The following is a 25810-nucleotide window of genomic DNA, read 5'->3' on the forward strand; positions in this document are numbered from 1 at the left end:
AAAGCTTACTCCGATACACCTTTTCATGCAAGCGATTTGCTTCCCAATCAAAAAGCTGAAGCGTATCAGATTCACTGACGTACTTGCCTCCTCGCCATTGGCCGAAACTAAATCTGCCAATCGGATCACTTGGCGCCATCTCAGATAATATCTTATTCGGGCCATGGACTCGTGGCGCGTGCTCTTCCCTTGGTGTCGCTGGGTACGCGGGCGTCTGCAGCTCCAGGAGCCGCTGCACAGCACCGTCAAGAACGACTTGCTCGCCTACCATTGGCTGCTGGTGGCGCTGCCCAAGCATCAGCGCAACGCCAGCTCCGACCTGCTGCCCAAGATCCGAGAGACGCTGGGTTTACTTTCGCTTGTGGCAGCAGTCGATGCGGCCGCGTTCTGTGACATTTTGCGTGACAAATGTGGCGTGGAAGGAACCTTCAACATGTCGAAACTTCGGGTGATCTTCGTGTTGGACGACCACACAAGTCGCTCGTTGCTGTGGCCCGAGGCCGTGTGCAAAGCGTTGCTAGCATGGGATGGCGCGCCGCCGAGTGAAGATTTCCTGCTGACGAAAGAGGAGGTGGAGAGCATCGCCGAGAAGAAAATGAGGACAAGTTTGTCTAAAGTTGACATTCCATTCTGTCTGCATTTCGCTCCGCGAGATATAAATTCTGTGGGGCTCCAACAGTATCTACAGAGCGTGCAACGAGTCCTCCATGAAGTGATGTCTACAAGTAGTGAAGTGGAGAAGGAGAATGTTGCAGATACTGCCGACAATCAAGAAAGAAGTGGTGACATTCACGGAAGTGGCAGTAAACTTTGGCCGTTCGTGTTCGAAGCCCTGCAGCTGAATTTACGGGACTTTGAATTGAACGAGTCGGTGGCAAGAGCATTGAAGGAGCTGGTGCTGCTAGGAGCTAAGGTGTCGTGTTTGCAGTTGCCACTGAAAGCGACCGACTTTCTATCGGAAGATGAGTGTCCCCGCCAACCATTGGCAGACTGTTTGCTGGCTATCGCCGGCGGAGGCCCGCGATCCCAGTTGTTTTCGTCGACATTTGCTCAGGAGCCACAGGATGACGATGGGACGCCGTGGAGTCCTGTAGAGACGTTGGTGATTAACGACGTGGATATTGATGACCGTCGATTTGCAGCGCTGTGCTCGGCTTTGCGTGGGGCGACGGGTGTGAAAGAACTCGTGCTGGAGTCTGCCTTCGTTCAAGATGCACAGCGTGCTCGAGAAGTGAAGTGGAAATGGTTAGCTTTCGCCCTATTCACCCCTAGCAGCGAGAAGTCATCGGTGAACAAGCTGGCCATCACGGAGCCGCAGCTTCTCGCTGACGACGTTGCAGCTATTGCTTCCATTGTAAACGCGCACAAACCTGCACGGGAACTGCTTGATCCGCTGTGGGCGGAGCATGAGGCCCATCAACGCATGGTACTATCAGAAGACGAAGAGGATAAATCATCGAAAAATCAACAGGAGTGGAGTGGCAGTACTGCAGCTGGTGATGACATGCTACGGCTTCACAAAGGCACCGTCGTGTACCTTGAGCCTCTGTGCAGTCAAGATGAATGGCTTCAAGCTTCGGTGGTTCTCGAGCGAGATGCCGACTTTGTGATCATGAACGCTAGCAACGGCGAAACCATTGACACTAAAACGAGTGGAGACGAGGAAGATTGGCTGGAAATTCTTGTTCCCGGATATGGCAAGTGCTGGGTGCATCCAGACACTGCATACGGACGCTATACCTCCGCTACACATTCAGAAGACTGGAGTGGCATCAGTGAGCTGAGTCTTGTTGCTCAAGTGGCAAAGAGCTCTACCGACAAAATATTCACCCAGCTTTTCCAGCTTATCGGCCACGACCTGGTCAGCCTTTCGCTGCATACGAACATATTGCGCGAGCAGGGACTGGGATCCATTCTTCGCTCGTGCCCAAGTCTCAGAAAGTTGCAGCTCAATGGCGCTCAAGTTGACGATATGTTCGCTTTCACACACGGGTACGACGTCGGGTATTGCCAGATTGAGTCACTCTCAATCGAGCACTTTCGTGTAAGTGCAGCGAGTCTGGCAGAATTCGCACAGGTCCTCAGCGATCCTGACCGTGAGGCTGCGCGGCATCTACGCGAGCTATGCATCGGAAAACTCCGCATTCAAGACATTGATAGTGCACTTGCGGACTACGACAAGATGATGGAGGCGTTCGCGCAGATGCTGGACACAAACTCCACGCTCGAGTACTTGAAACTCTACATCGAAGGCGACTTCTACGCACGCTTCATGAAAAGCTTTATGATGCACAACAATGAGCAACTTGCAGTGGGGCTGTCGACCGCATGCAAGCTTGCGCTCATCAGTGTGCTTCGCTCTGGCGAGAGCCAACGTCTAGGAGAACATCTAATCAGCCGGGTTTTTCGATATGCAGCAAGGCAAATTTCTCGCGAGGTGTGCATTATAAACTACTAAGTGGAATCGAAGTAAAACGGCAACAGCTTCTCTGCCTCATCGTGTTAGTGCTCCAGCCACGAGCGCACAGGAAGACCATAGCAGAAACGTGCATAACGCGCATATTCACTTCATTCTTTCGACGAGAAGAAGAGTTACGTCCCAGAACCGGTCGACAATAATCAGTCGAAGCTTCAACTTGGGGAAGACCGAGGCCAAAGCCTGAAGCTCACAATCGAATTTGGCGTACACAGCCAAGAAGCGGACAATGGGCAAAGGCGGAGGTGGCGGTTCGAAGGGCAGCGGATCGAGTGGGTCTGGATCCAAAGGAGGCGGCAGCTCCGGGGCGTCAAAAGCGTCGGCTGACAACCGCTCTAACCAAATGAATCCCAATAATCCAGTGTATCACTCGTCGCGTGCGAAGGGCTAAAGTCCGGCGTGTGCTGGCGTCGCGTGAAAAACTCGAGGCGCTCGTGCTTTGCTGCTGACGGAGAAGGCAGGCACTGTAGGAAGAGGAATGCAGCGAAGCGAAGTGTCGTTGTCAAGTGCAGTAGGCGTGCCAGTATGGCACTAACCTAGCGAATGAATTTTGCCTTGGGGCACTCGTGCTCTTGCGTTGTTGGTTAAGCAAATGCCTGTATCATAGACTGGCTGGCAGGTAGATCGATGAGAGAGAGCAAGATCCAAGGTGGCGGGGGCCACCACGCGAGGGCTCAAGGTGGAGACCACGGCTCGGCCAAAACTGGAGGAGGAAGTAGCCGGAGGTTGCCACACTCCCAGCAAGGCAGGCAGGAATGGAATCTTCCGCCAAATGTGCACTTGGACTCGTTATTGAGAATCCATCATTTCCTGGTATGCGACGCCGCCTCGCGAAAGAGGCTGTGAGTCCAACGTCAGTTCGGCTTTCGACACGCAGCAAGGTAGTCGATTTATCAGCATGGATTACTTCAATAAGGCCAAGCAGGCGGCGTCGGGCGGAGACTCGAGCAGCAGCAAGCAGAACAAGTCGAGCGACTCGATGTTCTCCAAGGCCCAGGGATACGCCGAGAAGTATCACGCCAAGGACAAGGCGGTCGAGTACGCGCAGAAGCGCGTGGCCAAGAGGGGAGAACCTGGCTACGTGGAGAAGAAGGACAAGTCGACGGTCGACAAGGCCACGGAAGCCGCCGAGGACTTTCTCGCCAAGCAGGGACAGCCCAAGACTCAACACGCTGCCGCCAAGAAGGACAATCAGGCGGAGCACCTGTTCGGCGAGGGTCAACACGCCAAGAAGCACTAGGGGTGGAATGAAGCAGCAGCAGTGAGGACTAAGCTTCAGAAAATTCAACTCGATTACTGTGCCACTATGAGCTTGTCGTACGTGGAGTAAACGCTCAACCATGTGTAGGAAAATCTGCTGCTCGTGACGCCTGGAAGATCCAGCCGAACCGAGATTGGGCACGTGGCTGATTTCTCGTACCGTGACGTGGGGCTGTCGAGGACATGCGCAGTGCGCCGGTAGAGGTGGTTCTTCCTGAGGCGGCGGATACTTTGGCTCACTTTCGAATCTGCCGGCCGACCAGCACCTTTCGACTGCTACTACGCTACGATGGACTCGATGCTGAACAAGGCCAAGGAGGCGGCGGGGAAGTACTCGGGCCACGGAGACTCGCACAGCAGCCACGGAGACTCGCATAGCAGCCACGGAGACTCGCACAGCAGCCACAGCAGTCACAGCAGCCACGGCCACAAGGACGAGTCCAAGCTGGACCACCTCAAGCACGAAGCCGAGAAGATGGCCATGAAACATGCGGCTCACAACTACGCCGAGGACCACGGGTTTTCAAAAAAGAAGAAGCACCACGACAACCAGGACGAGTCCATCCTCGACAAGGCCAAGGACGCCGTGCACAAGTACTCTGGACACGGAGACTCGCACAAGAAGAACAACCAAGACGAGTCCGTGCTGGACAAGGCCAAGGAGATGGTGGGCAAGGTCACGGGCCACGGGGACTCGAACTCGCACTCGCACAAGAAGGACAAGCACGACGAGTCGATCCTGGACAAGGCTAAGGAGGCCGTCAAGAAGTACACCTAGAACCACTGCTGTACCTGTTCACCCATGTGAGTTTAGGCTCTGTTATTGTGAATCGAAGCACCTTCGTTTGATCCTTTACAAGAGCTCTTCCTGCCACAGTTTGCTTTGTATGCAGGCAAGTGGGTCGGCAAGGAGACAGGCTCAAAATGGGTGTGCTTGTCTCCCCAGCTGGGACCATGCGGATCTGCGAGTCTGCGAAAAGCACCAACAGCAGAACAACGTTCATTCAACGTTGGCTTTCGAGGCTCGGTGGTTTGAGCTCACAATGGAAATTGCAGCCTGGAGACGCAAGAATGGACGCGATACGAAGTGTGATCGACAAGGCCACGGGAATGTCGAAGGACAGCAACAGCGACAAAAATTCTGGCTCGGCGTACCGCTCGTCCGATGCTAGTGAGGGACCTCGTGTCGGCACCAAGAGCTACTCACGCGACACCAGCGGCTACGGTGACGATACCGATGATCGTCGTCAGACGTATCCCGATGCATCCTCCTCCTACTCGTCTCGCGACGGAGGAACCAGCGGCTACTCCAGCGGATCCAGTGGCAGCACCACAACGGGCCTCGGCACTGAGAGAAGCACGTCGGGGTACTCTGGTGTCCCGAGTCACGACAACCAGCGAGGCTCTTCGGGTATGAGCGGGGGTGGCGGCAGCTATGGTGCGTCGGAAGGTAACTACCCCACCAGCTCCAGCTCGGGACGCTACGAAAGCTCGAGCAAGCAATCGCGTCGATCGGGTGGCAACGACAACGACAACGACAACGACAACGACAACGACAACGACAATGAAGGTGGGAAGTATGCAACCTATTCGAGTGGCGCTACGGGGGCCAGCATCGGAGATGACGAGACGGACGACATGGGCTGTGGTGTCCACGGAACGCGTGGTATGTACGGAAGTTCGGGTCACGCTGGCCGCTCAGGTGGAGGTGGCGTGTCCGGTGGCGTGTCCGGTGGCAACCAACGCTATGGCGACTATGGGTCCGCCGAAAATGACGACGACTAAGGGTGCAACTTTCAACTTTCGCAGCTCGTCGAGTGTGGCCAATTGCCGCACAACACCAGATCAAGATGTCAAGCTTAGCTCTAGCAGAGGAGTAAGAACGTAAGAACGTAAGAGCGATAGGGGCCAGCTTCCAGTTTTGTTTTTAAGAGATCGGCGAAGCTTCTTCATTAATTTCCAACTGAAGAGGAGTATCCTACGATATTACTGTCCGAATACGCTGGACCTGATGTGGTTAGAATCCTGAGCAAATCGTGTGTTTGAGTCAACACTCTTGAGTCAGGCTGACAGCGGTGCCATCCAACGTAATTTCGGCTATAAGTATGTACTTCTTCAACAGGCCGAGTCGGGTGGTGGTGACTTGAACAGCAACGACAAGGACAAGAAAGCGACTCGATCTTTTCCAAGGCCCAGGCTTACGCCGAGAACGCCAAGAGAGGAGGAGCCGGTTTCGTGGAGAAGAAGCCACGGTTGTCAAGGCCGCCGATAACTTCCTCGCAGGGACAACCCAAGCCTCAATACTCTGCCGCCAAGAAGGACAATCAGGCGGAGCACCTGTTCGGCGAAGGCAAGCAGGCCAAGAAGCACTAGGGGTGGAATGAAGCAGCAGTGAGAACTAAGCCTAACAAAATGCAAACTCGATTACTGTGCACCATAATGAACTTGTCGTGCGTGCGACGTAAACGCAAGCTATGATGCTATCGTAGGGTACCCGCACCATGTAAATGACATGTGTAGGAAAATTTGCGGATCCAATCAAACCGAGATTGTGGCTGATTTCTCGTACCAGCATGAGGCTGTCCTGGCACCAGTAGAGGTTCTTCCTGAGGCAGCGAATACTTTGGCTCACTTTCAATTCTGCTGGACGATCAACACCTTTCGACTTCTACTACACGACGATGGACTCGATGCTGAACAAGGTCAAGGGGGTAGTGGGGAAACGCGCTGTCAACGGAGAATCGCACAAGAAGAACAACAAAGACGACTCCATGCTGGACAAGGCCAAGGAGTTGGTGGGCAAGGTCACGGGCCACGGGGACTCGACCTCGGACAAGAAAGAGAAGGGTAACGAGTCGATCCTGGACAAGGCCAAGCAGGTCGTCAAAAAGTTCACCTAGAATTGCTACATGTTCACACATGTGAGTTTAGATTCTGTGCCGTGAATCGCAACACCTTTTGATGCTTTACCGCAGATCTTCCTTGCTTTATGCTACCAGTGCAGTTTGCTATTCTTTGTCAAAACAGAAAAGATTTGAACTTGTCTCGAACTGGGACCATGCAAAACGTTGGCAATGTTTTCTTGAAATTCTTCTGGGAGACTGCGAGGGTGCAGTGATGAGAAACTAACGCGCAGCACAAAGTTCGCGAGGATCCCACAGAATCGAAATTGCGGCCTGGAGACGCAAGAATGGACGCGATACGAGGTGTGATCGACAAGGCCACGGGAATGTCGAAGGACAGCAACAGCGACAAAAATTATGGCTCGGCGTACCGCTCGTCCGATGTTAGTGGGGGACCTCATGTCGGCACCAAGAGCTACTCACGCGACACCAGCGGCTACGGAGACGATACCGATGATCGTCGTCAGACGTATCCCGATGCATCCTCCTCCTACTCGTCTCGCGACGGAGGCACCAGCGGCTACTCCAGCGGATCCAGTGGCAGCACCACAACGGGCCTCGGCACTGAGAGAAGCACGTCGGGGTACTCTGGTGTCCCGAGTCACGACAACCAGCGAGGCTCTTCGGGTATGAGCGGGGGTGGCGGCAGCTATGACGCGTCGGAAGGTAACTACCCCACCAGCTCCAGCTCGGGACGCTACGAAAGCTCAAGCAAGCAATCGCGTCGATCGGGTGGCAACGACAACGACAACGACAACGACAACGACAACGACAACGACAACGACAACGACAATGAAGGTGGGAAGTATGCAACCTATTCGAGTGGCGCTACGGGGGCCAGCATCGGAGATGACGAGACGGACGACATGGGCTGTGGTGTCCACGGAACGCGTGGTATGTACGGAAGTTCGGGCCACGCTGGCCGCTCAGGTGGAGGTGGCGTGTCCGGTGGCGTGTCCGGTGGCAACCAATGCTATGGCGACTATGGGTCCGCCGAAAATGACGACGACTAAGGGTGCAACTTTCAACTTTCGCAGCTCGTCGAGTGTGGCCAATTGCCGCACAACACCAGATCAAGATGTCAAGCTTAGCTCTAGCAGAGGAGTAAGAACGTAAGAACGTAAGAGCGATAGGGGCCAGCTTCCAGCTTTGTTTTTAAGAGATCGGCGAAGCTTCTTCATTAATTTCCAACTTGAAGAGGTGTATCCTACGATATTACTGTCCGAATATCCCGGACTGGTGCAATAAGGCAATCAAAAAGTTCACCCACGTCTGCCTCGTGCGTGTACATGAGACGCCCCGTCCATCTGGCTTTTGCGCTGGAGGCCCCCTCGTCAGCTCCATTTGAGCTTTTGCCGCGAACCACCTTCAGATCGATCGCCAGTATGGACCTCTTCAACAAAGCCAAGGAAGCTGCTGAAAAGTATCATGTCAAGGAGAAGGCGGTCGAATACGCGCAGAAGCAAGTCGCCAAGCGCGAGGAGGAGCAGTGTCGTCCGGACTTTGTTGAGAAAAAGGACAAGTCCATGGTCGATAAGGCCGTGGAAGCTGCCGAGGGTTTCCTCGCCAAGCAAGGACAGCCGAATGGTCCGCCGCCTACGGACTGTGAGCGTCGCTCAAGGTCTTCTAGTAGCAGCTCGAGCTCCAGCAGCAGCTCGGACGATGACAAATGCCACCAAAAGACCATCGACACGTCGGCGTCCTACTCGTCTCGCATCCAAGGCGACGGCTACTCTGAAAGCACGGCGACGGTCGTCGTCACGGAAAAGAAGTACATGTCGAGTTCTGTCGACAACGCAGGCCGTGACTGCACTCCAATGAGCTATCCGAGCGTGAGCGGTGAAGATCGCAGCTTTGCTGTGTCGAGTGAGACGGTCAGTAGCAGCGAAAACTACGCCAATGACTCGAGCTCGGGCCGTGTCCAGAGCTACCAGGAATACTGGAGTGAAAAGGGCGATGGAGCGACTGCTGAAAGGTACCCGCGCTGCAGCGGAGGCCCTCAGTTCGATTCCGACACTGTTCATCGAAGCAGCGTTGAAACCTCGACTGCGTACTCTTCTCGTGCCGAAGGGGGGAGCGGGTATGGTTCTGACGTTCGCCGCCGCGATAACGTCGACACATCCTACGCGTCTCGCATGAAAAACGACGATGGATACTCCGAGAGTACGGCTACAGTCGTCGTCACTGAAAAGAAGTACACGTCCAGCTACTCTGGCGATTCAAGCCGAGGCATCAACTCAAACTACCCGAGTGTAAGTCGTGACGATGAGACCTGCAGTTCCTTCAGTAGAATGGCTTTAGACAGTAACGATGGTCCGAGATCAGGCCGCTCATCTGGTGCATGTGGAGAGCCGTTCGTTGAAACAGAGAGTTACCCGCGCTACACAGGAGACTCGCGATACGATTCCGACAACTTCCGCCAAGACACGTCGACGTCCTACTCATCTCGCGTCGACGATGACAGCTACGGCTTGGATAACTGTCGTCAAAGCAGTACCAACACGTCGACGTCTTACTCGTCTCGTGTGGATCGTTCGAACGGCTACTCTGAGAGTTCTACGGTCGAGAAGCACAGGTCGAGCTATGCTAGCGAGAGTAACTCGAACATGATCAGTGAAGGCGACAGATATGGTGCTAGACGTGATGGTTACCCCAGCGGCTCGACGCAGTATCAGAGCACGGAGGAGTACTCATCTCGATCGGATGACTACAACAGTGGAGAAAGAAGCTACTCGAGTTACCAAAGCTCAGAGCGTCGATCGGGTGGTGACGAGTTCAACCGTGGAAGCAGCTACCGCCATCAAAGCTCGTCGCGCTCGGGCGACGGCTACAACAATGTCAGCAGAAGCTACCAAAGCACGGAGGAGTACTCGTCTCGATCCGGTGGAGACTATAGCGGTGCCGATAGGAACTACTCCAGTTATCAAAGTTCGGAGGAGCAGTCGTTTCGATCAAGCGGTGGCAACAACAACGAAGGAAGAGGACACCTGGGTTACTCGAGCGGTGCTACCGAAGCCAGAACGGGATATCAGGTCGAAAGCGACTACCGTGCTCGCGGAATTCAAGACAGCGGAAGCTACCCTGGCGGCTCAAGTGGAGTGACCACTCCGTACGAAAGCTATGGATCGTCCAACAATGGATACAACAACGTCTACGGAGCTTCTTCCTCCACGTCGATGATGGCCAACAGAACCAACGCTTACCCGGATGACCGCGTGTAGTACCAACAAACAAACCAGTCAGCTAGTGCTGCCCTCCCAATGAAGTCACTTTTCTTGTTGATGAACTTATATAAATGCTGTAGCTGCGCTCATTTAGGATGTGCGAACGGTGATAGCAGCTCTCATAAACAATCGCGGTCTTCTCTTCGCGAGACCCTGTTCAGTGATCACATCGAAGACAAACCGTGCGCTTCGCCGAGACTGCGGCGGAGGAAAATATGATCTGGAGCAGGTTGTTGTCGAGATGAAGCAAAGTGTCACTCACAGGTGTGCTGTGACCGCGGACGACGCTGAGGAATGCGAGACGACAACGAAGCGGCAACTTGTCTTTCTCAACACTGAGCAATTCCTGGTGATGTTGGCGAAAAGCAGCAGCGTATCTGTCGAACAGCGCTGGCAATACGAGTAAGTCGAGGTACATGAGCTTGTCGTTAGTCTTGAGGACACCCAGGAATGCCTGCACGCTCTCATCTGTCATTGGGAACTCTTCGTTATCAGCACCCAAGCACAGCTCACGAATTCAGTTGGAGACGATCTCCTTGCCGACCCACTTGCCTGCATACAAAGCAAACTGTGGCAGGAAGAGCTCTTGTAAAGGATCAAACGAAGGTGCTTCGATTCACAATAACAGAGCCTAAACTCACATGGGTGAACAGGTACAGCAGTGGTTCTAGGTGTACTTCTTGACGGCCTCTTTGGCCTTGTCCAGGATCGACTCGTCGTGCTTGTCCTTCTTGTGCGAGTGCGAGTTCGAGTCCCCGTGGCCCGTGACCTTGCCCACCATCTCCTTGGCCTTGTCCAGCACGGACTCGTCTTGGTTGTTCTTCTTGTGCGAGTCTCCGTGTCCAGAGTACTTGTGCACGGCGTCCTTGGCCTTGTCGAGGATGGACTCGTCCTGGTTGTCGTGGTGCTTCTTCTTTTTTGAAAACCCGTGGTCCTCGGCGTAGTTGTGAGCCGCATGTTTCATGGCCATCTTCTCGGCTTCGTGCTTGAGGTGGTCCAGCTTGGACTCGTCCTTGTGGCCGTGGCTGCTGTGACTGCTGTGGCTGCTGTGCGAGTCTCCGTGGCTGCTATGCGAGTCTCCGTGGCTGCTGTGCGAGTCTCCGTGGCCCGAGTACTTCCCCGCCGCCTCCTTGGCCTTGTTCAGCATCGAGTCCATCGTAGCGTAGTAGCAGTCGAAAGGTGCTGGTCGGCCGGCAGATTCGAAAGTGAGCCAAAGTATCCGCCGCCTCAGGAAGAACCACCTCTACCGGCGCACTGCGCATGTCCTCGACAGCCCCACGTCACGGTACGAGAAATCAGCCACGTGCCCAATCTCGGTTCGGCTGGATCTTCCAGGCGTCACGAGCAGCAGATTTTCCTACACATGGTTGAGCGTTTACTCCACGTACGACAAGCTCATAGTGGCACAGTAATCGAGTTGAATTTTCTGAAGCTTAGTCCTCACTGCTGCTGCTTCATTCCACCCCTAGTGCTTCTTGGCGTGTTGACCCTCGCCGAACAGGTGCTCCGCCTGATTGTCCTTCTTGGCGGCAGCGTGTTGAGTCTTGGGCTGTCCCTGCTTGGCGAGAAAGTCCTCGGCGGCTTCCGTGGCCTTGTCGACCGTCGACTTGTCCTTCTTCTCCACGTAGCCAGGTTCTCCCCTCTTGGCCACGCGCTTCTGCGCGTACTCGACCGCCTTGTCCTTGGCGTGATACTTCTCGGCGTATCCCTGGGCCTTGGAGAACATCGAGTCGCTCGACTTGTTCTGCTTGCTGCTGCTCGAGTCTCCGCCCGACGCCGCCTGCTTGGCCTTATTGAAGTAATCCATGCTGATAATCGACTAACTTGCTGCGTGTCGAATGGCGAACTGACAGAAATCCAGCGTCGCTGTTAGGCGGCCCAGAAAAGTTTGGCAATTGAAATCCTGCAACATAAGGTGCTCATATTTAAGTTGCACCAACCGAACGTAATATTTCAAATATCACCAAACTCAACCGCTTCACCGTCGGCACGTTGCCGGCGAAGACGTTGCGCCGTAGAGAAGTCGCAGAAGACGCTGTGACGAATTCGAGGGCGCGTTCGCGTCGTGTACCTATTTTCTTCTTCGTTTTTTTCAGTATTAGGTGTATGAATACAACGAAATGGTGTTATCGCTAAGCTTTTGGGGGTGCTGTTCTTCGTCGAGGGCTTCTCGGGGTGGTTTGGCCCAACGAGCGAGTTGCTCTGTAAATGGAGTCATCGTAATGAAGGCCTTCCGGGACACCACGCGAGAGACAAGCAGATATGGCTGCTGCGGCTTGTTTACGGTGGCGACTTTAGATCTCCACTCTAGAACGACCATCGCCTCGAGCGTTTCATCTTGCACTTTGTAGACAGTTGACCCGACGGCACATGCATAAAGGAACTGCTGAATTTTCCGAGCGCTTGGACCCGCCAGGGCTCAATGGAAGAGATATTACTACCTTCTTGTAGCCTTCTGCTGTGGGGAAAGCAGGGCTCCCGAAAATAGCATTGGTGTGGCAATTATTGCAATATTTTTACAGCAATAATCTATTTTTGTAAAATCCGATTCTATATCAATAATTTACCGGTCTACCAGTACTCATACCAGTAATTTATTGCAGCCAACAACCCTGGCAGCCCAGCAGGAGATGGTTGTTGCGGAAGTCTACAAAGCATGCTGTGGAGATTGCACCTCACTTTTCAATTCACCTCAACACTCCAACCACTTCAGCCCAATGGTTTTCTTCTCCCGCCCTCGCGTCACTGCCACTCCCGCCTTCACCAATCGGCAGGTTGCCGACTTCTACTTACGGCCGTGCCGCGACGAGTACGACGAGGTGATACTCGAGTACTACCGTTGTCGCTGCGGCTCGGTCCGGAAGCGTGTTGCCGGTACTGGCTTCACCAACCTGATGCAGCATGTTCGTCACGAGCATCCAGCTTTCGAGGAGGAGCTACTCGCTGCCACGCCTGGCGAGACGGGGTCGGTTGTGCATTACGTCCGCCACACCGCTCAGAACGTGTTTGGCTGGCTGGAGTGGATCGTCCACTGCAACTTACCACTTTCTTTTTGCGAAAGCTAGTTGGCTCGACGGTACGATAATGCTACTCTATTCAGTTCACATGATTGACTGACTAACATCCTCTGATTAAAATGCCCATTAGTTACACAAACTTGAAGCCAATCTGTGTAGAGACGCTCACGCGCAACATGGAGGGTGTGACGTGCGCGGTCAATCGCAGAGGAAATGCCTGAACGCTTCGGGCTGATCCTGGACGGCTGGACTCATGCCTCTGAGCATTACCTTGCCGTTTTCGCATGGTACGAGGTTGAAGATGCAGTGAAGAGTCCTCTGCTCTGCGTGGCCCCACTCGTCAATGACGAGGATGATGATCACTCTGCTGATACCCACCGAGCCTTTCTGGGGACCATGCTCCTACGTGACTTTGGCAAGCGCCTGGAGCAGTGTCTCTTCTTGGTGGGAGACAACTGCTCCGTGAATCGTCGCCTAGCGACGCTTATGGGCGTTCCGCTTGTCGGATGAGCCAGTCATAGATTTAATTTGGCCGTCAACGAAAGGCTCGGCGAGTGTGCTGACGATCTCGACCTCGTTCAAGCCCTCATGCTCAAGCTTCGAACGCTGAATCACTCAGCAAAACTTCGGTAAGCACTTGGCCATTTTTGTATTTATTTAACACATGCTGACACTAATAATGTATTTAAACAAATCTTTGTGGTCATAGTTTTAAAACGGACCTCCGACCGATCGTCCGCCAGCACACGAGGTGGGGATCCACTTTCGCCATGCTGAACCGATACTTTGAGCTTCTGCCATTTATAGACGCCGACGACGACGATATCGCGGATTCGCTGCCGGCACCAGCAGCCAAGCGACGGCTGCGTGGGCTCCTTGGCGAGCTAAAGGACGTGGAGTCGGTCTCGAAGGCGCTACAAGGAGATCATGTTACCCTCCTTGACGCTCGCATGTGGTTCGACAGTCTCATCGCAGCGAGGGCATCTTATGCGCGCTATCTGGGTGAGTTGGAGCTAAAGCAATTTGGCCGGGATGAATTTTAACGTATTATGTTCTGTATTGTAATATTAGCACCACGAGCTGCCATTGTCCAGAGGCCCCACTTTGAGGCCGCGTGTGTGCGAGTGCTCAAGGGCCAGACGGAGCGCTTGACTAGCGCTGAGAAGGCCTCGCTGGCGCCTTTCTTGGCGCCTTCACCCAGCGACGACGCCTCGGACGACGAAGAACAAGAGGAGACATCGTCATTTGTTGAGCGAATCCAGAAGCGTCGTCGCTTGGAGGAGCGTCATGCTGTGTACGCAATTCTGTCGACAATACCGCCTACGTCAAACGTTGTGGAGCGATTTTTCAGTATCGCTCGAACGACGTTCGGCCTGCAGCGTCACTCGCTTCAGCCGTACTCGCTGGAGATGTTGCTGTTCTTGCGTTATGTGTACTCGTTGGAGATGTTGCTGTTCTTGCGCCAGAACAACTCGTACTGGGACTCACGCACTGTCGACAGCATCGAGTAAGTACTTGCAATACAAGTCATTTGCATCAATAATCTATTCGTTTGAGTTTCACATTGCAATAATCTATTGAGCGTTCATCCGAGTCTGCATCAATAATCTATTCTGCTTCGTGCTTGCCAATAGATAACAATGCAATAAACGGGAGCCCTGGGGGAAAACCGGGAAAAGCTCTGGGTCTATTGTACTCGTCATCAGTCATTGGACCCAAATGTAACCATCCTTTTTGATGACCTAAAACGGACTTTCGCCAAAATGAGTGAAAAGGGTCTCCATTTTTTTGTAATTTTAAAGGGTACCGCAATTTTTATTTTTAAACGGTACCACAAGTGTTTTATTAGGAGTTCTGCTTTTAGTGAAGAGTGGCTCTGGCGGGCGACATTTTTAAAGGGTGCAACATCTTTTTATTTTTAAAGTGTCCATAAATACTGTAGTGAAGGCTTCTTATCAATACTGTAGCGGGGGATGCCTCTGGCGAGGCAGCACTCACAGATCAATTTGCATCGAAAACACTCTACGATCGACTGAAGAGAATGGAAGGCACTTCACACAGTGACGACGGTCAGGATCAAGGGCCCCCAAACCAGGATCAAAGGGTACTAGTCCAGAACGGAAAGAAAATCCGGACCGTAAATCGGCAACACGATTTGTATAAGATGTGGCACTCTCGCAGGGTAAACAAGCAGTCGTCGACAAATCGAAAAGCGGTGGGCGCAACACTCAGTATCGCTGCTCAAGTCCTCATCCGTGTTCTTTCCAGATCACGGCTTTGCGCTCGCGCAAGGCAGACAACAGTGTTTTTTAAGTTCCTTTTTTTTTTTTATCACAACGGATGCACAGGCTCCGCTAAGCCGACTACCCGACAAGTGAAAGAATTGCAAGTGCCCAATCCGCGTTTTTTGCAAACCACTGCATTCAAGCAAAAAGCTCCAGTTTCAGATCAAGGCGTCGGAGGCGGTTGCTGTGGGGTCAAGAACGATGTTTCGAGTACAGGATGAAATCCTTAAAGATGCCCGTGGGAATTGATGACGCTTTCACGAAACATCACGTTTACCGAGAGTTTATGCTGGTTCTTGTCGGGCGCGATGGGAATAACGCAAATATTACGTTGGGGGTGGTGTTGTGCAATAGTGAAGACGAACAGAATTATACCTAGTTTTTGCAGCAGCTGGCATTAGGTTCGACGGATTACCGATTTTCTCGGATCGTGGCAAAGCTCTTTTCGCGTCTGTATCGAAGAGTGAGGTGGATAATATCATTCGCTTCTGCCACGTCACATCACTGGGAATATCAAAAAAAGAATTTCGGGGAAAATTTCCTTCTGACATCGAAATGGTAGTGTACCGGATCCAGGGGGCGTCATCTGAAGTTGAATACAGGTCCATCGTTGAAACACTGGCTTTAACCCACCCCGAAATCACCGAATACGTCTCTAAGATTGACTCAGAGCGATGGACAATGCACCCGCAGTCGATTCAAAATCTGAAGATGTACGGGAGGCGAACTACAAACTTCGTTGAGTCGACAAATGAAGCTGCAGTTCCGGCGAGACATTTGTTTCCGTTGCAGTTTTTCAAAAGCTTCATGGATAAGTTCATGGAAAAATGCTTTGCGAGTCAGCAAACTGGTGAGAAATGGGTTCGAGAAAGACGTCTAGTGACGCCGTATGCTTCGAAGAAGATAAAAACTGAGCAGGACGAAGCTGGCTTCTCTGAAGTTTTGCCCAGTTCTGATCGCCAAGCATTTGTTCGGAGTGTGCGTGGGCTCCCTGTCCAACGCCGAGTGAAAATTGAGGACCGAACGCGCACATGTTCATGCATTCGTCAGCTCGGTCTCCCATGTCGGTACCTGCTTGCTGCTCTAATCAAGTTTGACAAATTGGAAACAATGTACAGCGCATGCGATGAGTGCTACCATGTTGAGACGTACATCAAAGGGTATGGTTGTGGGGAGACCGGGATACAGCTACCACTCGACGAAGATCTTGAGGAGACCGATATTCTCCCTCCAATTCAAACAATCTCCGGGTCAGGGCGCAAGAGAGTTTAAAGATTTGTCAGCCAAGCCGAAAAAACCAAATTCAGCGACGTCGAAGCACTCAAAGCAGAGCAAATAGGAACGTATAGTATCCGCACTTGCGGGTAAAGAATAATACATAACAAAATTATAATTCGTATTAGACTTTTTGTATATCAACATCTTCTCTTGCACTTTTGCGCAAATATCCCGTAGTTTAGCGCAAATATCTTCAGGTTTTGCGCAATTCTCCTCGAGTTTTGCGCAACGTTTTGACGGCATCGGACTAGTATCGCGTTAAGATACAATACTATATTGGAAATAATGCGGAAATATTATCGCTGAACAATAATAAAACGAAGAGTAAAAAAAGCGTGCAAATTTATTTTCAAGATTGGGTTACAAGAGGCGTGCGGCAAAATGGGCAAGAAAGGGGACCGTCGTGGCGGCCGTACACTGGATGACGCTCATCACAATCTCTCTGGAGTCTGTCGAAGCAGGGGCGATGGATGTGCTGCTTGCACAAAGAGCAGGACACCGACGCCTTGATGGGGCCCATGCCAGATCCCGCTCTTTTTGACCTCTGAAGATGCCGTGTTCCTTCATAGTGGTCATGAACGTGTAGCACCAGACCACATACTTCTTCTGACCAGAGGACAGCTCCTCCCGCGCCGAGTCTGTGTCGGACATCGCGGTGGCGCGGCAAGCTGACTACTAGATGCTTAAGACCTCCTGTATCTATTAATAGTTTTTGCAGCTGAATAGGACAAGAAATCAAATAGCTAGGTCACTTTGCATGTCGTGTTACAATGTTTGGATCCAATGCCGGGTGGCGAGTACAATATGCCAGATTGTATCGGGGTTGCTGAAGGACCACGATAAAGCCGGAGCAAAACATATAAATGCTTTTTTAAGAGGACTTGGACAACTGCTCCTGAGTTGGCATCCCGTAGCAGCTGGAATTTCGTCTCGTGGTCAAAGTGCACACTTTCTAGAGTCCACAGGCTCCCGTTGGCGACTCCTTTCGCGGAACGAACGTTCTGTGTCATTTGGATTGGCATCCCCACAATGAGATCCAAAAATGGAGCCATTCGGCCAAACTTCGAATCGAGAAGTCCCATAACAACCGCGTTTTCATGTCGGCTCAATCCGACCAGCTCCTTATATTCGAAAATACAAAATCTGACATAACAGCTAAATCATTAAGTATTAATTTGTAACTTCCAACCCCTTCTCGCTATCATCCTGAGAACTTCGAATCCCCCGGTCCCCTAAGGACTGGGTTCGTGAATAAGTTATTGCAGTCTATTATGGAGGGAGATGTGTAATATTGAACCGTCGTCCCGCACCTCATGAAACAGATATAGCCCGGAGAGAGCGAAAGCTATGTGGAGTCGCTTGTCCGAGACGAGAGCCGCGTTCATAGCGAGCTCGACCTCTCGGTTCCAGAAGTGAAGGTTTTTCCCTTCCTTTCCTTCGTAGGGGTTAACTTTCAGTCTCAAAGGCATGGACTGAACCGGTTTCTGTTCAGCCACATGGACTCACGTACATGGGCAATTAAACCTCGCTCGTACATGTAGCAAGCGTTTACACACTCGAGCTGCTCGGCAGGCGTTGCTGCCGTCAAACTCTGGAGGGCATCCATCCCGAAAATGCCCGCCAACTTCCGAACGGACTCGAACTGGGATTCACACAACACCTTGCGCTAAGGAAGTGCTAGGAGTATACAAACTCCAAGTGAAGGACAGCTCGCTGGTTCCCCGTTTGGGGGAACGGTTGACTTAAACAACATAGCTTCGAGACTGATATATTTATAGTTATATATAGAAATCGTCCTGTAATACAACTACAAGCAGCATGAAGTGTACCGCCTGTTGACCTTCATCGAGAAGCACATCCCTCTTGGCAAAGACGAATGGAAGAATTTAGCCAGCGCAGACAACTCCAGCCGTGGTTACGTCGTTTCAAGCGCACCTTTGGGAGTCTGTGACGTGTGCTGTAGATACCCTACAGCACCCGCAGGCTCACTGGTGTCACTTGTAGAACATTCCACACCAAAGACACCAGAAGACTAATGCCATGGAGATTGATAATGGAGCTGATAAGGAGGATCAAAAGGAGAACAAAGAGCAATAGTACCATTGTTGCACGCTAGCTAGCGTTTGTGGTCCGTCTGGGTGCGCCGCACCATCATGGAACTCAGTTAAACTTGTGTTGGAAGCTCACAGTCATGTGGCTCGCAGATAGCGTCCGTATTATGTTCAATTTGGTGATACACCATGTCATATTTCCGATAAAAGACCCCACCCCAATACTCTGAGGTGCATTGTCTGAAATCGAACTGAAGTCCTCACTCGTACGGTATTCAGTGATGAAACGCATGTGCATCTCTCGGGAGAGCGCAATCGCTGTAGTGTACCGTGCAGTAGCATGAACCTGCACCACACCATGTTCTTGAGGTATGGCAGGACTCACGCGGTCGCCATTCTCTTTGCGACTGATCATCTAGGAGAAGATGGAAGTTATACCAGTTGCGAGTCAGGCGCGTTCATGGCCGGATGATGATAATCAATTCGCTGTTGGGCATGACTGCATACCTCAGAGCAGTGTGCAGATCTACAGCGCTCACTCACACATTATCATCACCATTTGTCAACCGTTTTTACCTTCAACTGGTTCATTACTGATTGTGCGTCCAGCTCAGCCTGCACTCCTGCAGAAGCATATTTGAACACTCATCACATGTTGGAGCTGCAAATCAAACTGCGCAAAAAAGACAAGCCACCGTGCCAAATCGATTGACACTGTCGTGTGGTTCAAAAGCCATCGCCAGAGGTGTACACATGAAAATAGTGAAGCTACTTCGCAAACGTTTTCGTGATCTGGCCAATTCAATCCATTCTTGACCCATTTTTTCGAGTAGAAAGCGACAGGTTGGTCAAACCCATCGTGTCGCCGAGAGACCCCCCCCCTCAACACTGCTTAAATTAACCCACTGCACCAAGAACAGCACGCTGAAGCGCTGTCTTAATCACCGAGAAGGTATTTTCTTGATACGGAGTCCACTGCCACACTATATCTTTTTAACGAAATCGCTCAGTGGTAGAACGATGTCCATTAACCGATGGATGAATTGTCAGGAGTAGCCACATAGACTCAGAAAAATCTGCAGTTCCCTCACAGTAATCAGCGTTTTCCACTCGTCAGCAGCTGCGGTCTTCAGGTTATCCACCTCCAACCCTGCGGTTGATATTGGGTGCCTTAAAAACATGACTAAAGTCTGCGCAAATGAGCACTTCTCAAGTCGAGCGAACAGCTTTTCGCGGTACAAAAACCGCGCGAAGATGTCGCCAATGTTTTTCCATCGGCTGGGAGTACATGCATATATCGTTGAGGTAACCGACTAAGTTCTCCAACTTGCCCAATAACACCCTCATTAAACAAGACCAAATCCCTGACACGTTTGCAACACCTGTCGGTGCCATGCACCAGTGATAAATTCCACTTCCAGCCCGAAAAGAAGTGTAAGGACATCTTGACCTCTTCACACGCATGAGGTGGTAATCTTGAGCAAAGTCAATCACACTGAAAATTACTGCACGAGCCATTTGATCGAAAATTTCATCGATATTGTGAAGGTGGATCTTTTCCACGAGTGTTTGAGAGTTTAGATATCAGTAGTCAACAACCCGTCTCATGGGCGATGTTGTGTTCCCGCTCCGAATCCATTCTTGTCGACTCTGCTGCTTCCCTGTTTTTGGATCACGTTTGGGAATGCCGAACGGATTTGACGCCGATGGTAAGTCAATGATCTCGATCTATTCCTTCTTCAACATGTCATCGACAATGGGCTGGAATGTACCTTTCTCTGTCTTCGATATTCGAAAAGGTGCTGACTGCTTCTTCGAGCGTCGAGCTTCGTATTCAACTTGAATTCAAATCTCCATTCCAGAGACAACCTTGTCGGCAACCCGTCCGAAAATAATTCATCAAATTCCGTCAAATGGTCCTTGATTTCTGCTGGGTAGTTGACATGTTCACCGAAAGGAGTAAGTTTGACGTGGTAGACATGATAGCCTTCTGCAATTGGAAATTCAAAACATGCTGTGCATTTTTCGTGATCGGAACCGGTCGAAACCCATCACGGATTTCAGGAGCTCTGAGCCAGTAAGCCACCTACATTTCATGAGTGCACCAATTGGTGGTTGGATTATATCGAGTGAACGACGGTTTGCCGAGAATAATATCATGAGTATCAGGGAGATCGTACTCAGTATACGTTCCGCTATAGATGTTGCCATCCATGATCATTGGAGCACTTACTTTTCATAATTATACGTCATGGCGGGTTTGACCATCAATGCTTTTCACAAACACAACACGATGAATACCCTGTCTGGTGATGATTCCTGAGTGCGCCAGAATATGGCTGGCACCATAATCAATCAGAGCTATCAGTGAATGACCATCACTTGTCTTTCGAATCCGATCGTGGTGTTTGTCAACGTTCATCGGCCAGATCCTTTTCGCCATGTTTACGCTGCAGCTCCAAAAAGATAGTAGTTCATTTGCTTCCGACCTCATCCCAATTTGTTCGAGCACGTTTACAGCATTAATGGACCTGGGGCTTGGTATTTCATATCGACCACCTTTCATGTTCGGCAGCTTCACTGCGACAGGCGTTGATTCGGTGCCCAGGCTTCTTGAAACGAAAGCACACATATCGCCTACGGCGCTTCTCCCGTTCCATAGTTAGCACATTATTATAATAATGTTGGCGGGAGGATCGAGCACAATTGGCACGCAAACACTTGGTATCTCTAGATTGTACTGAAAGCGTTGCCACTTCGGTCAAGGTCGGCGAATCGTTTGCCACCCAGGTGTATAGCGCAGCCCAGTCAGACTTCCGTGAAAGTCAGCTGTGTTCCTGAACGTACAAGTACGCCCATGACGGCGGATGGGTTTTGTGCAATCCCTTTCGGTGTCGTTTATCTTCGGCACCGAATTCGCACCATGTGAGTTGTCTTACACGTGTAGGTCGGAAGCGCGGAGCTGGACGTAACCTTCTTGGACGTAGCTTCCACGGTTCGAGATCACCAATATACCGTCACTTATTCTCTGAGACCCTTAGCTGGTGGGTCTATACTCCAGTCAACTAAGCCACTTCCAGGACAATGGTCAGTCCTGAATGGCTGTTTAAATGCACACCACCCCCAAAGATGAGGAAAACTATACAGAACCATACCGTCCTATCTCTCGATAATCAGATTCTTCAAAATCCCTAGACGTAGACTATCTTAAATGTCCACAAGCGTGATTAATATGAAATGCGGGAGTCAACCGTTCGAGGATGCTCACAAAACAGGTTATGGAATAGAACAGATCTCTTCAGGACGAAATACGTTCGGTCTCCGTCTAACTTGGCTTGACTTACTTTATAGAGAATCCCTCACTCGGTCGCCGCAATGACGAGGGACACTCTATCGTCAACGCTTATCACAGTCCTCCGGAGATACACAGCAGGCAGGTTTCTTCCGGACTTACGGGCTTCAGGAGAAAACGAACTCTGGTTGTTATCTGTTGGTTTGGCTATTTTTTGCTATATGTATGCATTTATATCGCTAATCGTGATCTCACTATGAAATCGTTCACGTTGATAATTCTGGTCAGTCATTGCGTGAGTCTGACACGGCTCAGACACGTGGGTTCAGGTGATGTGTACCTCGAGGTAGTTTAATGTGTGGTTTGTATACTAGAATATTGTACATCCAGGGTTACACGTCCAGGACTGCATTCGTCTAGGACTGCACTGTTCAGGATTGTGTCGTTCAGGATTGTTTCATTCAGGATCCTATGTACGTGATAGTAGCTGCTGAGCCTTGTGGCGTTTTTGATCTTGATTGTATGCGGTCTTCGCTGCGTCAAGGTAGGTGGTTCTCCAGTGTATTATGGGAGGCACTTGTACGCACCCGTGGGCTTTACCCGTCGTCCGAAATCATGGCACCCGTACGCATAGTACATTCGGGACGTATATTATTATATATAATATTCGTCCAGGATTGCCAAGTCCATCCATAGCTAACCGCACGCTTCACCGCACTCCTCCACACACGCAATTGACATGTGACACCCTAACTCCGAACTGGCCTTATACATTCGACCAATCAAATACGGGATATGGGTGATGCACCCAATCGTTGACGGACAATTGGAGATAGTGAAAATGAAGAGGACGACATTGAAGCAAGCAGCGCTCACCAAACAGTAATGTGCCGCGATCCGAGCCACTCGTCGAGCGCGCAAAGTTGTCCATCGCCCCTGTTTCGATTGGCTTCTCGCACCCGCTCTGCGAAGAACATCCAACGTGCAATGGAACAACAGCACCAGTCGCTTCGCATAATCAAGTCTACCTACCAACCCGGAAACCCACTCTACTAGGTTAAACACTTATTAGCGAACGGATAGCAACTACTAGTAGTTGTATCCGCCTACATGTACTCGCACCAAACAGAGACTATCTGACCTATTCACTTTCTCTTAGTTGCAACCTTATAGCGTAAGACAACTCTACTTTCCACACACCGCACTCACACTCTTCACGTCATCGCTATCCTGTCGAGCGCAGCTCGCTCAGCTAGCACCACCCAACCCCATCGCTGTAGCCCACCTTAACAAGGTTCTTATTTATTCACCTGCACGGTGATATATACAAAAGACGTGCAGCAACTTCAACACACCCACTAGTTTTGGCAGTCATCGACATCCTATCGATGCAGGCGAGAAAACGTTCAACCGCTGACTAGAACCTGCAGCAAATTTACACTTCCCGTATTGCGCGGCATACAGCTAGAAGACAAAACAAGTAGTAACAGTATATTCATCGCCAACTAAGGCAGCACAAAACCAAATGGTGTAGTTGGTATGCGCAATATATTACAGTGGGCTTACTATTTGCTGCGGCGATAAACTCACTCGCGCTGAGCGGGATGTCATAGTGCCTTCTTTCATCCAATTTCTAGCAAAGAGATCAACACTTCTTTTTGTCAACGAAACACGCTCGAAAAGTAGAAAAACCGAGCGTAGCTCGTGCAGGGGCGGAGCCAGGGTCTCTGTGAGCCCCCCCCCCCCCCCCCCCCCCCCCCCCCCCCCCCCTGAACTTGGTCTAGAATCTTAAAAAAAATCGTTTTGAATATAGACAACGTTTTTATAAAGCAATGCGTCGATCGCTAATAGCAGTGAAGTGATCGAGTGCGTCTTCACGATCCACTTGGGCTGACAAGTCACAATTCAGCGCCAAAAACAGCAGATCTGACGTCCAGTCTTCATCCATCGTCGCACGGAGACGCGTTTTCACCCGCTTCATGGCCGAAAACGACCTCTCCGTGCTTGCAGTCGAGACGGGGAGCGTGCATACCAATTTGACAAGTTGATACAAAGTCGAGAAGCTGTCGTGCACGTCCAGTTTCACCATGCACACGCTTAATTGACCGACGCTATTGAGATCATCGAATCGTGGATCACAAGAGGCAATTCTCCCAAAGCACGAAGCTTCGTCGAAAGTCCACGTTAGCTTCTCTGTGAAGTCGTTGGATAGTAGTCAACCGCGATTCGTGAAATGGAAGAAGGGTACCAGTGCACAATGTTTCCTTTTGGACTTAGTGCAGCACAAGAAACTACCTGGCCCCCTTGGCTATTTTGGGATGGCTCCGCCCCTGAGCTCGTGACGAACGCACCGACTTCTGCTTGACGTCCGTGCAGCTCGCAATGTGCCGATGCGTGGCATCTGTGCGGTCCTGCTGCGTGGCGTCCACGCCGTCGGTCTCGCCACCGCTGTCTCGAAGGTGCCAGCATGTTTACGGCCGATTTTTACGACGTACGTTTTACGAGAAATATAAACGATAAAAAGTTTATTCAATAAATACGGGCTTATTTAACGATCATAAGTGATCACAATTTAGTGAAAATATAGCAAGTTAGTCTGTTTAATCCGTCACGACAATAAAAACGGATTTCCCTGTTTAGTAACCTCGAACCTTGAGCTAGCATCCCTTGGTCCACTAACTCCAGTGTAACTGACAAATCCTTCTATATAATCCGACACGAAGTTCAAAGACAACTTTTTTCTCGATAAACGTCAGTACGCATCATTCTAAATAGTCCACTAAACCAAGTAACAAAATAAGCATCGCCCCTTGGTAAAAACTAAATCACAGAATAAAACAGAGTGAGGTAGTACTCACAAACCTTTAACCCCCCCCCCCCCCCCCCCCCCCCCTCCCAGCCCGAGGCCATCCGGTGCGCCTATTTCCCTAAGCCCTACACACGTTACCACAATTCCCTTGGGTGGGTACACATAGTTTAATCAAGGTTAAAATTATCGTGTCTGTGCCAAAGCCGGTGCATGCCCCTAACCCGCTAATGGCTTGGGTGCTCTAACGTGTATGTGAGAGGCAAGCGTGTCCCCCACATCCATCTTAACCGCCTGTAATGTGCCCGTCTTATACAAAGAACCCACATTACTTTGTTGATATTTAGAGATGGGTACCATATGATATTGCGCGCCGCCGGCAGTATATTCAATTCAAGACACGGACAGAAAGCAGGATGCACAACGACTAGGCGGTGATGTCATCAACGCAGCGGGCACGCTTCCTCAGCTCGCTATCACTTCCAGATTCACTCGTCGACCCTGACCCGGCGTCTCCAAGCGCGTTTGCAGGCTTCCGCGCGCGAATCTTGCGCTTACTGCTGGACTTGGGGACGAGCGAGCCGTTTTTCCATTGTTTTTGCCAGATCTCAAAGCAAGAGGCAGGCACACCGTTGAGCGAATGCTTTACCTTGTTGCACAGGAAAACGCGAGCGGCCTGAGCATTCCTGGACGAGGTCTTGAGCTTGCATTCGTTACAGAAGAATGTCGTCTCTCCTCCTCGCGCTTCACCGTCAGCTTTCAGCACCGAACACACCTTGCAGGCGCGTTGGCGGCGTTTTCGCGCTTGGTTTGCGCTTACTTTTCGCCACTGGTCAGTCTGGACTGGCACGTGACGAGATCTGGCCTCTCTGGCCTTGGAAGGCGTAGTCTGCAGCCCTCGATGGCGAGGATGTGCTGCCAATCATCCTGTTGCAACTGACAGAGCTCCAGATGCAGCTGCTTGAGGAAGACCACGTGCGATAGCTTGGGCTTGCCGTCCGCTGCTCGTCAGCAGTTGAACACGATATACGCGTTTACAATGGCCAGGTCAATAAGGCCGAGAAAGAGTGACTTGTAATACTTCTTGTAGCGCCGCGCTAGTTGCAGCGAGTACCTGGCTCCGATAAGACACGTTAGATGTACAAGATAATTAGGATAAGACACGATAGGTCATCTTACCTTTGTAGACGGAGTTGGTCATGCACATCGACGCCGCCC

The 25810-nt window shown here is 51.2% G+C and overlaps 10 protein-coding genes across 10 annotated transcripts; 8 read left to right on the top strand and 2 right to left on the bottom strand.

Moving 5' to 3' along the window:
* Nucleotides 1–163: 163 nt before the first annotated feature.
* KRP23_11644 (uncharacterized protein) lies at nucleotides 164–3716 on the top strand (the record flags this gene model as incomplete). Its single annotated transcript, XM_067882211.1, has 2 exons — nucleotides 164–2401; nucleotides 3354–3716. The coding sequence occupies 2 exons, from the start codon at nucleotides 164–166 to the stop codon at nucleotides 3714–3716; spliced, it is 2601 nt and encodes an 866-aa protein (XP_067740481.1).
* Nucleotides 3717–4025: 309 nt separating this feature from the next.
* KRP23_11645 (uncharacterized protein) lies at nucleotides 4026–4514 on the top strand (the record flags this gene model as incomplete). The annotated part of the gene is made up of 1 exon (XM_067882212.1): nucleotides 4026–4514. The coding sequence occupies one exon, from the start codon at nucleotides 4026–4028 to the stop codon at nucleotides 4512–4514; it is 489 nt and encodes a 162-aa protein (XP_067740482.1).
* Nucleotides 4515–4807: 293 nt separating this feature from the next.
* On the top strand, nucleotides 4808–5521 carry KRP23_11646 (uncharacterized protein; the record flags this gene model as incomplete). Its single annotated transcript, XM_067882213.1, has 1 exon — nucleotides 4808–5521. One exon carries the CDS (start codon nucleotides 4808–4810, stop codon nucleotides 5519–5521), a length of 714 nt encoding a protein of 237 aa, XP_067740483.1.
* Nucleotides 5522–6417: 896 nt separating this feature from the next.
* On the top strand, nucleotides 6418–6636 carry KRP23_11647 (uncharacterized protein; the record flags this gene model as incomplete). Its single annotated transcript, XM_067882214.1, has 1 exon — nucleotides 6418–6636. One exon carries the CDS (start codon nucleotides 6418–6420, stop codon nucleotides 6634–6636), a length of 219 nt encoding a protein of 72 aa, XP_067740484.1.
* A 290-nt stretch (nucleotides 6637–6926) lies between these two features.
* KRP23_11648 (uncharacterized protein) lies at nucleotides 6927–7652 on the top strand (the record flags this gene model as incomplete). The annotated part of the gene is made up of 1 exon (XM_067882215.1): nucleotides 6927–7652. The coding sequence occupies one exon, from the start codon at nucleotides 6927–6929 to the stop codon at nucleotides 7650–7652; it is 726 nt and encodes a 241-aa protein (XP_067740485.1).
* A 372-nt stretch (nucleotides 7653–8024) lies between these two features.
* Nucleotides 8025–9860, top strand: KRP23_11649 (uncharacterized protein; the record flags this gene model as incomplete). The annotated part of the gene is made up of 1 exon (XM_067882216.1): nucleotides 8025–9860. The coding sequence occupies one exon, from the start codon at nucleotides 8025–8027 to the stop codon at nucleotides 9858–9860; it is 1836 nt and encodes a 611-aa protein (XP_067740486.1).
* Nucleotides 9861–10530: 670 nt separating this feature from the next.
* KRP23_11650 (uncharacterized protein) lies at nucleotides 10531–11019 on the bottom strand (the record flags this gene model as incomplete). Its single annotated transcript, XM_067882217.1, has 1 exon — nucleotides 10531–11019. The coding sequence occupies one exon, from the start codon at nucleotides 11017–11019 to the stop codon at nucleotides 10531–10533; it is 489 nt and encodes a 162-aa protein (XP_067740487.1).
* Nucleotides 11020–11328: 309 nt separating this feature from the next.
* On the bottom strand, nucleotides 11329–11670 carry KRP23_11651 (uncharacterized protein; the record flags this gene model as incomplete). The annotated part of the gene is made up of 1 exon (XM_067882218.1): nucleotides 11329–11670. The coding sequence occupies one exon, from the start codon at nucleotides 11668–11670 to the stop codon at nucleotides 11329–11331; it is 342 nt and encodes a 113-aa protein (XP_067740488.1).
* Nucleotides 11671–12580: 910 nt separating this feature from the next.
* KRP23_11652 (uncharacterized protein) lies at nucleotides 12581–12928 on the top strand (the record flags this gene model as incomplete). The annotated part of the gene is made up of 1 exon (XM_067882219.1): nucleotides 12581–12928. One exon carries the CDS (start codon nucleotides 12581–12583, stop codon nucleotides 12926–12928), a length of 348 nt encoding a protein of 115 aa, XP_067740489.1.
* A 540-nt stretch (nucleotides 12929–13468) lies between these two features.
* On the top strand, nucleotides 13469–14391 carry KRP23_11653 (uncharacterized protein; the record flags this gene model as incomplete). The annotated part of the gene is made up of 3 exons (XM_067882220.1): nucleotides 13469–13509; nucleotides 13590–13882; nucleotides 13952–14391. 3 exons carry the CDS (start codon nucleotides 13469–13471, stop codon nucleotides 14389–14391), a joined length of 774 nt encoding a protein of 257 aa, XP_067740490.1.
* Between the last annotated feature and the right edge of the window lie 11419 nt (nucleotides 14392–25810).

This window comes from Phytophthora ramorum (genome assembly GCF_020800215.1).
Source record: "Phytophthora ramorum isolate Pr-102 chromosome Unknown Phyram_PR-102_s0012, whole genome shotgun sequence".
Lineage (NCBI taxonomy): Eukaryota > Oomycota > Peronosporomycetes > Peronosporales > Peronosporaceae > Phytophthora > Phytophthora ramorum.